Raw genomic sequence first — 10,587 nt, 5'->3', positions numbered from 1 at the left:
GGGGGGGCATGGCAGGTGCCTGTGGGACTTGCACCGCAGCTCCACTGCCTGGGATCAGACTCGCACGCTGGATTAGCACAGAGCCACCAGCGAATCCGGTGAATGAATGCAGACACAGGGGTTTGCTGCACTTCACATCGGCAATGCCTCAGTGCCTCTTGAAGCGCCTGAGCTGTTTAGTGGTCGCTCACCTCTGCGGCGGCGATGGTTACACCGTGCTGCACGAGGCAGGGAGACAAGTGCTAGCGGTTCGCAACCCGGCTACAGCGCAAGGGCGGGTGATGTGGGAGTGCGTTGCAAACCAAGAAGAAGTTAAGCTCTTGCCTTTTCGAACCAGACCTGGCCTATAAACCTGCGCCAGATATTCCCCACATGGTCATTTCCTGTATCACTGCAGCAACGATGCTCCCCCCCAAATGAAAATGAAAACCAGCAGTAACTCCTATCTGCAGTGATAGTCACCTTTTTGTGTGTGTCAGAGTTGAATATTTTTTCCTCCAGTGTTTTGCTACTTGTTCTCCTCCCTTGCTTCAACTGGTAGAAGATGGAGTTTTCTTTGTTATGGTATCCAGTGAGGATTTAATTCTGACCAACTGTACGATTTAGTTGTGGGTTTGGGACTGGATTGCTAGCGTAGAGCTTCTAATCCTTTCCACGCTTTATAAACAAAATTACCTTGTTCAGCTTGCTTATCCGTGCTTCGTTAAATGCTAATGGATTATCTTTACTATTTTTTGCATAAATCTCTCCAGACCAGTTGCTGGTTGTGCTCTCAGTTGAAATGCAGGAGAGGCACAATGGAGCAGCTTGCCATTAAGGTTGGGAGTCTGGGTGGGCACTGCATAGCAGTAAGGAATCTGTCTACTCATTTTCAGTGCCGTGAGTCTTGTAGCTCATAGACCTCAACAGCACGAGTCAAACTCTTTTTGATTACACACGTATTTCAGATTGGGCCCGTTTTGCATTTTAATATGCCTGTAGCCATTTCTGTTATAATTGCCTTTTCCGTTAAAGTGCCTGGTGAGAAATGCGCAGTGCAAATAAAATGAATGAATGCAAGCGCTCACATGAGCTCACTGTGCAGCAGAAGCCGGGGCTAAGATCCAAGTGGTGGGTCTGCAGACTATGCGAGGTAGCTTGGAAAGAGAAGATTGAAAAGCGTATGCTAAGTGCACCACTTGTAGGGAGATTTCTGCTGAGTCCAGTGCTCAGTGCTAAATGAACCTCTATATTGTTAGTCTGGAGTCTGGGAATTTTACAGTCGAGTGTATTCACTCATTTTGTGATTGCGGTATAGATGTAGCTTCCTTGGCTATTGTACTTCCAGTCCAGAAACCCCTTTTTGTAGCTTGTGAGCTGGTTCCTTTCATTCATTTAAATTTCTAAGATGCTTTATGTTGCTCCTAGTTGGCTGAAGCCCGACATGGGGAAAAAGGCCAAGCATAAGACGCAGATTAAAAAGAAAACCTTGAATCCTGAATTTAACGAGGTAAGGACAGACATACGTGCGTTTTTTTAATGGGCCATGCTATTATATCTCGCTGTGTATGAGGATCTGAAGGGGAACTCGACAAGCTGCAGTTGCTCTTTCATGCTCTTTGCTTTCTTCAAACTGTTCGGGGATCTTTTGGAAATGAATGAGGACAAAGTTAATTAAAGCCTGAGAGTCAGGATCTGGGCTAGTTCAGCTTCTAATTTCCAGCTTCATCTTCTTGATAAGGAAGACATATGCATGCTCAGTTGATCACAAGAATTTAGTATCCTCTTCTCCTCTGTGAAAATGGAAGAGTGATTTCAATAACTCAGGACCAGACACTGTAGATATGTGGCGGGATCTGGGTATGTGGTGGGATAATATTGGCGAGGAACAGACCGAGAAGCTGCTGCCACCCTTAATTGCTTCTCACTGTAGCCTCCTACTACTGGATGGAGTCATGTTCAAAGCGTCATGGGCACACTACAGGTAGTCTGGATAATGATGATGATGAAGCTGATGATGTAGTAAAAGGTCCAATGAGAACAATGAACTCAGACCCAAGATGTTTGCCCTCCCATGGGACTTGGTCCAGCTAAGGGCACTGCATCCTTGTCTCCTGTTGGCTTTGATGAGAGCTGGGGGTACCCAGCTCCTTTCCAGTCTGGGTCTCATGCAGCTTTTGTCCAGTCTGCGTGATTGCTTTTGAAAGGCAGCACTATCTGCTTGGCCGTTGTGGAGCTGTGGGCGACCACGCAGTGATCGGAGCGGGGAGAGCTGGGCGCCAGGCCTCTGGGGTTGACCCCCTGGCTCTGCTGAGTCTGTGCCAGTCAGTGTGTCTGCATCACTCCTGGCCCAGTTCTCAACTTCCCATTGACTTCAGTGCTAGTGCTGCCATGCTCAGCACCATGATACGGCATGCTTTTGGCCCTTCTTGGGTCAGTGCCTCTGTAAACAGCATAAATAGCCCCATGAGAGGTGAGGAGTGAGCAGAGTCCTGGTCCTCCACACCCTCTAGACTGTACTCGAGGGACAGTCATAAAGGTTGCACCGTTCCCAGAGAGGGGAGATTGCCACCCACACTCTGGCTGCTTGTGTTTCTGTCTCTCCCTCACACGACAGGAGGGGCCTGGCCAGCATTTTAAGGGTAAGATGGATGCAAACATTGCTTGTGTATTTGTGAAGTGCATTTGGACCTGAGGTCTTTGCCGCTGCAGCCGTGTGGAGCGCAGTTCCTGCTGGCATGCAGTTCGGTGTCCATGATGCTGGGACATTTCTTGACATCCATTAACAGTGTGTCGTTGTGTTTCCTCTGCAAGCTGGGTTCTGGGCATGAATCTTAGCACTTTGTCCTTTTTCCAGGAGTTCTTCTATGACATAAAACACAGTGACCTGGCCAAGAAGTCGCTGGACATATCGGTCTGGGATTACGATATCGGCAAGTCTAACGATTACATTGGTGAGTGGAAGGTTTCCAGCCTCTGGGATGATTTGTGGGAAGCTCGTGCTCTCTCAGCAAACCCTTTGAGGTCACCCACGGTGTCTCCTTGTGGGGCTGGAGGGCCAAGTCTCAGGACAGACTGCAGTTGGCTTGCTCTGCTTGTAAGCTTGGCAGTGGTCAGCTTCTGGGCCTGACTCCAAACTGCAGGCACTTCTGCTTGGAAGGGCACGAGATTCGGCGTATGGGTGCATCCCTCCCTTATAGCAGCTCTCTTTAAACATTTGATGCCTTCAGTGCTTTTAAATGACTCTGCAATGCCGTGCCCTGAGCTCATCGCCGGTGCTTGCAAATGTAAGGAATTCCCTTGTTCAGCTGCATGGCAGGACCGTCTGGGCAGAGGCTGTGATGCACAACTGCACCACGCCGTCACAAGGCAGACCTGGGGACAGGAGTGAGCCATGTGGACTGTGGGATCCCACAAGGATGTCCGCCTGGTACGGCCTTGCTAGTGTCACAGTCTCCACAGAGGCAGGCATGTCACACATGGGCTGCTGGGGAGCAGTGTTAGCACAAACGTGGCAATGCAGGGGTCAGCAGGTGCCCGGGAGAGTTTGTGCCTGTGCTGCCTTGTCTGCACTGCTGTTACCCATGCTGGCACAAGGAGCCTAGCCCAGGTGTGCCCGGGGCTCACCAGCACCTGGCAACACAGACAGAGCCCATGTGGGGCCAAGATCGCCGCCTCCTGCATCACATCCTGGGGCACGCATGTCGCCCCTCCTGAGTACATGTACCCCTTGGCATCCCAGCAGGCCATGCGTGTAGGCTGAACATCTCCAGCTGCTCCCCAAGCCCCAGGGCACCCTGATGCTCCCTTCCTGCTGGCATAGGCCAACAATAATGGGGCAGGGGCTGGATCAATGTGGCGTGAGCAAGTTACACCATTTGCTGATGGTGACCCGGACTCTAAAGACCAGGTCGTGCCCTCCCTGATCAACAGACCTTCCCCTGTCTAGACCAGTGGTTTTTCAACCTTTTTTCATTTGCGGACACCTAAAAACATTTCAAAGAGAGGTGTGGACCCCTTTGAATTGTAATGTGTGGGTATTCATGTACATTTGATTGATCACAGCTCTTTCATGGACCCTTTAGACATAGTCTCTGGGCCCCCAGGGTGCCATGGACCACAGGCAGAAAATCACTGGCCTAGGTGGGTTGAGAAAGAGGGGTGGGTGGATGGAGGTCCTATCGGGGGGGTTTGGGCATCCGTGCCTGTTGGTCGGTGCTGCGTTATTTTTGCATGAAGCTTTAAATTGGGGGGATGGGAATACAGGGAAGCCCAGCATCATCTTGAAATATCCTGTCTGCTTCCTTCCTTCCAGGTGGGTGCCAGTTGGGCATCACTGCCAAGGGAGAGCGCTTGAAACACTGGTACGAGTGTTTGAAGAACAAGGATCAGAAAATCGAGCGCTGGCACACTCTACAGAACGAGAACCACATTGCAAGCGATTAGGAGTCTCTCGCCTTCCCCCCGCACAAGTCTGTCATGAATCCCCCTGCTCTCCTGCCAGCTCGCCGTAGATCCCCTGTGTCTGTCCTCCAACACATCCGCGCCTTGCGTGCGCATCTTGGGATCTCCTTGATGCCAGCGTTTGCTCCGTTCATCATCCCCCTTCCAAAAAAACACCCGGATCTTTTTTTATAGGCAAATCCAGCTTGCTTTCTTTTTTTCCGCTGACCAGCGATGCATAATTCTGTCAAGCAATAGCCCCGTGCTGAGCATTTCCATTTGTCTCTTGTTTCTCACTAGTCTCACCCGCCTCGTACAACGATTGCCTTTTCTCCTTGTTGAAAATACTTGCTTCTCGAGGTGTTGATCCACCTGGGCACGCATTGCTCCATCCTCACTTTTACCCAAGGCTTTCATTTGTATGTCTGCATGTGTCCACCTCCTTCCCCTCCTCCATATGTTCTCTGTGTTAACTGAAGTCCTTTTAGCATCTGTTCTGGTCTGGAGGGCTCGCAGTCACGGAGCCTGCTGCATTATATGGCTTTCAGCACTGAGCATGGTTGAAAGCCGGTGTCACAACACTGGACGGTCCTGTTCACCTGATATCGATACCTCAGTTGCAATAAGGAACAAGGTGGTTCTGCTTTGGTTTTGTTAGAAACATCACTAAGGAACTGCATTTTCCCCGTCAGGCCCGCAGAAGCAACCCTGAGAGTACTAGCTATTTGGCCGAATGGGTACATTTTAGCAGTGTTGTAGCACTAGCAAATTGTGTGGCACATGCTTTTGAGTTTCCACAGGAAGGATCCCGCAGTATTATGTCACTTAAAAAACCCCAAACCTGCAAATACAGATCCACAATCATCTGGGAAACAAGAGAGATCTGGCTTTACTGGACTTTTTTTTTTCAGATGCAATTAATTTTAGAGCTAGAAATGTTCCCACTCACTTCTCACCCCCTTCTTTTCGACTCGCGACTACCTCCCATCCCACTCCATGATATAGCAAATAACTACGCCGAGGGCAGAACTGATGATGCCCGTGTGGGGTAATATTTCCTGTTCCATCGTGATTTCAGATGGGCTCGTCTCACTGTGCCACGCAGAGGGGGGAAGCAGAAGGGGAACCGTTTCCCAAAGAGCTGATGAATTCAAACATTGTATCTCTTTCTTTTCAAGTATCACAATTAATGAAATTACCCTGGACAGGTAGAGGTCTTCCAGCTTCATGTTGTGTTTTTTGTCATCGTGATGGGTTTCTTTGTATTATGCGCAAAAGAAGCATTTTTTTTCTTTAACCCGTGCTTAATTTCTTGTCTGCAGCTGTTTTATTTCATATCAACAAAGGGAGAGTCAACAAGCTTTTGAATTGATATTGATGTTTTTTGTACCCTTCCGCAGCCCCTTCTGTTTTATATGACCTTCAAGTGTAGCACCGTCAATGTTAGCACAAGAAAACACTGTCAGTCCGCTACAAACTCAGCATGTCAAACAGAACTGAAAACCTCCATCCTCGCCGTCGTCCCGCGCCGCCGCCTCCGGCGCCCTCTCGCTCTAGTCTTGGCCGTGGTGGTTTTGTGTGGTGTGTCCTGAAGTTGAGCCGCACCTTGAAGTCATTAGGTTTACTTTTATTTATTTTTTTTACTTTGATGGATTTTTCTCCTCTCCTAGACTTTTTTTTTTCAGTGGGGTTTACTAGTCCTAGGAATTTGCTATGAACATCTCTCTAAAGCTTTAACTTCCACAGCTAGAGGGAAAGCCTCTATCCCGCATGGGCTGTCACCATCCTGTTTCGCCCGTGGCGTGCTCTTAGCAGACTCGAGGCTCCTTCTCCAGGACTCAATCGGCTCCCGGGCTTCCTTGTGTCGCAGGCTGCGGGTGCAAGTCCCCGGGTGTTTGGGAAGAGCATCGCTGGATGGGATAACCTCCGTCATTACTCGTCACGCCGCTGTGGGCTCTGTGCATGATGTCTTTAAGCTGCTGTTATGGTTTATGGATTGTTTCTTGTCCTCTCGTGTAGTGTGATTCTTTTCCGCTTTTAAGCACATAAGTGTGTATCGTTACTGGGAGCATTGGCTCCTGTCTTAATTTAAATGTCTCGGACAAAATCTAGATGAGTACTCTCCCTCTCTCTCTCGTGCAAGCTCTCTTGCCGTCTTTCCTCAAGGTTAAGAACAATCAATATTGTTTGCCTTGTTCTGCGAATGCCAACAAAGGCCCACTGCTCCTGTCTCTAAAATACTGCAGTCTGCTCTGGCTCTGCATTGGTCCCCAACTGGCCCTGCAATGACGCCGAGCGCTGTGGGCACCATCGCCTTTAGCAGTCCCTGTCAGCCAGAGGAGCCGTGTCTCTGCGGGAAGCTGAATTTCCCCTGCCTGTGACCAACCCCAAGCCACGGGTTGGGGTATCACTGCTCTCAGTCAAACCCCCGCAGCGCACAACAGTCTGATGGTCACGTTAGGAGGCGCCAGGTGTCCCGCGGTCTTCAAAGCTGTGGCTCCTTCTGCGATGGCCTGGACAAACCCTCCAGCTGTGTGCCCCTTCCCGTGGACTTTGTAGCCAAGCAAGCTGCTCGTTTCTCTTGCTTGCTGGCGGGTGGTGTATTAACCAGGCCTTCAATGATACAGGTGAGCATGAGGGTCAGCTTTCTGTTATTTTCCCTTTTTTTTGCATTGGCAACTGTTCCTTTTGGCCCTGCTCTTCCATGTTACTGCCTCCTTTTCCTCCTCAAAGAGATTTTCTTAGGCCACAGTTAGGATTAAATTGAATGCAACCTGGCATGAACTCCATTCATAATGATAATAATCAGAGTAACCTCCAGCAGTAGGTCACCCCTTCATTCCTCCCCACCTTCCTTCCTCTCCAGAGCGTCTTCTGTATCTGGGTCATTTATTTATTCACTCAAGACACCTAGAGGGACATTCGCAAAGGGCATGATGGGCCCTGTGCCCATGGAAAATTTAAAGGACCCTTGGTGGTGTTCTCTTCCATCCCTAATAGCTCTCCTGGAGTCTGGCACTGATCAAAATTGAATCCCAAAGGCCCAAGTTATGTCCATCACAGCTGACCTGGGCTGAGGATGGAGACTAGAACTGTTCTTTTTTCTCTGACTATTTTTGAGTCCTGGCCGGATTTTGCCTTCTCCCTACCATCATGCCATCGTTGTGAGCGGTTCGTTCAACCGCTCACTTCTGAAGTCCTCTAAGTCTTCTGAACTAGGTACGTCCTTCTCTTCCAGTCCATCCTTCCTTCCCCAGCTTCCAGATTTGATGCAGGTTTTGCCATTTTACCTGAGAGAGATGAAAAAACCAACTGCAACCAGGGCTGGTTTTCAACCTTGGAAATAATGCAGCAGTCATTTGAGAACGGAAATGGCCAGAGGTGTTCACATGACTTCCCCTGGCCCTGCCAAGCCAAGCACTCTTCACGCAGGGTGAAAATCAGGTTCACAGGTTATAGTGGCATAGCATGAGGTTTTACATGTTTTCTTCTAGCATTTACAGCATGCTTAGAAATGGCACAGTACTTCTAAGGTGAGATGGTGCGAACTTGGAATGGGGACGCTCCTTCCAAATAGGACAATAGTAAAAAATATCGGCCAAAAAAGGCAATCAAGCAATGCTTTCCCTTCTTAAAGTTACCTAGCGGCTGTGGCTGCACCTGCTTTGTATAAAGGCACAGAACAAGCAAACAAAGGTTGACTTGACCGTGGCAACTTCTCACCATCTTCTGTCTTGACAGGCTCGACTTGTCTGCTTTACTTTTGAAGGAATTCTAGTCGAGCCGTATCCTTGCTCAAAAAACAAAACCAAATCACCGTTTCCAACACCACTTTCTGAGTATTGTGCACCTCTCATCCAGCATCTCCATCCGCCCTGTAGTTTCCTCTGACTTTCTGTTGGCAATCTGTGACCTGAACTATTTTCTTTCCCTTGTAAATAAAGCATGCACTTAGAGATCGGGAATGGTGCATATGCCTCTTCTACCAGTGTTTGCAGATTAACTCGCATGCAGTGATTTTACAGGCAAAAATACCAGTTTACAACTATTAAAAGGAAAAAAAAAATGTAACACAGGAACTAGAACTACAACAGTCTTCCGCTGCATGTAATACCGCCCTCTTCTCTCGTCATGTGATAGCCAATAAAGTAAAACTATTGAAAGACAAGCACGTTTCTTGGGGGTTTTTTTTCTTATGATAACATGAGTTCACAAAAGGAGAGTGCACCTGGAGGGACAAAATAATGAAACCTGCAGCCGGCATGAATCGGTGTTGCCACCTTGACTTCACAGGAGCTGTGTTGGTTTAGATCAGGAGAACTATCTCGAAGGATGGGAACCGGTGGGCTTGTTCACTGTATACTCAGTAAAATGCCCATGTTTGTGGAACGGGCGTGGGCCAGAAAACAGTTGCATGTGTTTTCTTGCATACCACGGGCAGCTTTATTTCGAAGAATCTGCTACTAGGAATTTGAGTGCACGTGACATGAGAGAAATACGGCAAGAAATTGCTGACCCTTTCCAGGCAAAGCTGAAAGCAAAATCTGCTGCAGGCTTGTAGGGAGCAGAGCAAGGAGTATTTGGTTTCCTGGCAGGTGCTACTCAGTGGGCGCGTCTACACGTGTGCATTTACTGCGCAGTACGGACACGTGTCTACGTGTGCACATCTGTACGGTCCAGTAAACATGGCAACTTACACCGACTTGAGTGTAAATTTGATACCTGTATCAGGCAGGTATTAAATTTACGCCTGATCAGTTACTGCGCAGTAACACGTGTAGATGTCTTACTGCACAGTAACACTGTGCGTGTGGACTGACTTGGGACTAACTTTAGTCCCAAATCACTCCACACACAGCGTTAATGTGCTTTAATAATGCCGGCACATGTAGACAGCAGCCTAGTCCTGCTTACTGCGTGGTAACTTACTGTGCAGTAAATTTAAGCCGGCGTAAATGCACGTGTAGATGCACCCAGTTACTACAAGGAAAGATCTTTTCTCCTTTATTCAGTTCTCCTTCATTCATTTCCATTGGGGAAAATCAGGAGTAATGGCCACAAACTCCTGGACAATTGTTTCAGGCTTAACACTAGGAAAAATGTCTTCATAGTCAAGGTGTCCAAACTGTGGAATAAGCTCCCTAGGGCCAGAGGTGGTGCAATCACCGACCCTGGAAATCTTCAAGAGGGGACTGGACAGTCACCTTGCCAGGGTCACCTGACAGCAGTGAAGGGGAAATGCTGCGCGGGGTATTTTTGCTTCCTTTGGGAGAGGCAGCGAAGGAGGGGTTTGATCCACAGTCGTCCTCTGTGCCAGGCAGGTGACTAAGGGCTGCTGTGGAGTGGGCCTCTCTTGCCTGGCCAGGATTCAAGATACAGGGAAGGGGACCGCAGGCCTCTTCTCTCCCCAGGGCACTGTCACTGCTGTGGGACGAGTGCTTGGGCACGACAAAGATGTTGGTCCAAGAGCCTTTTGTTTCTCCTTGGCGCCCCTGCTCCTCAACCTCCTGGAGCAGAGGTGGCTGCAGGGCCATGCCCCAGCCCACCAGGTACCACAGTTGCTGGTACAGATGGTAGGACAGCGCGATGCCCCCGTATGCCGTGTTGCATGGTGCCTTTCCCAAAGAAGCAGCTGTGAAGAAGTGATTGGAGCCGGGTGTTTACCCAGTGCAGGCTGATCACGAAGCTGCAGGCTCTCCCAGGCTGGGGGTACCTAGGGTAGCCCAACGCATAGGAGCCCAGGTTCTGGCCCCGGTTCCCTCCTCAACCAGGCGACTGCACACATCTTACCCCCTCAGCACCTTCAAGCATGCCCACCTCTGATTTGCTTTGCTGCTTGGCCAATTTTGGAGCCTATTGGGGAACCCAAGTCTCTGCTCTGGATAGGGGAAATGCCCCAGCACCCGGGCTAGGGCATTGCTCTAGGTGGCATGGCCCTTGGCGTACGCTAACTCCATCGTGTGAGCTTTGCAACAGGGTGGCCAGTGTTTCGACGCCAAAAGGGGAGGAAGGTGGGCGCGGGAAGGCAACTCTGCACAGAGCCACCTTGGCGCGCACCTCAAGTGAGTCATGGGACAGGGAGCGGAGGCCAGTTCGCTATGCTCAGCCTTGTCAATCCTCAGCTCGTGCCCAGGCAGAGGGCTGCTTGAGGACATGGGTGGCTCC

General features: G+C 49.6%; 1 protein-coding gene across 2 annotated transcripts in view; it reads left to right on the top strand.

Annotated features, from left to right (window-relative positions):
- The window catches only part of RPH3A (rabphilin 3A), a 105,652-nt gene extending 97,062 nt beyond the window's left edge, over window positions 1–8,590 (top strand). For both annotated transcript variants that reach the window (XM_019507214.1, XM_019507213.1), the window contains 3 exons: window positions 1,408–1,489; window positions 2,837–2,933; window positions 4,295–8,590. In XM_019507214.1, the coding sequence (XP_019362759.1) occupies window positions 1,408–1,489; window positions 2,837–2,933; window positions 4,295–4,425 (310 nt within the window). In that variant the 3' untranslated portion in view covers window positions 4,426–8,590. The remainder of the gene's footprint in view (window positions 1–1,407; window positions 1,490–2,836; window positions 2,934–4,294) is intronic.
- Window positions 8,591–10,587: the final 1,997 nt, after the last annotated feature.

Source organism: Gavialis gangeticus, unplaced genomic scaffold (assembly GCF_001723915.1).
Source record: "Gavialis gangeticus isolate Ggan-Ray unplaced genomic scaffold, GavGan_comp1, whole genome shotgun sequence".
Lineage (NCBI taxonomy): Eukaryota > Metazoa > Chordata > Crocodylia > Gavialidae > Gavialis > Gavialis gangeticus.
The sequence above is the reverse complement of the archived record's forward strand: the minus strand, read 5'-3'. Positions and strand labels throughout refer to the sequence as shown.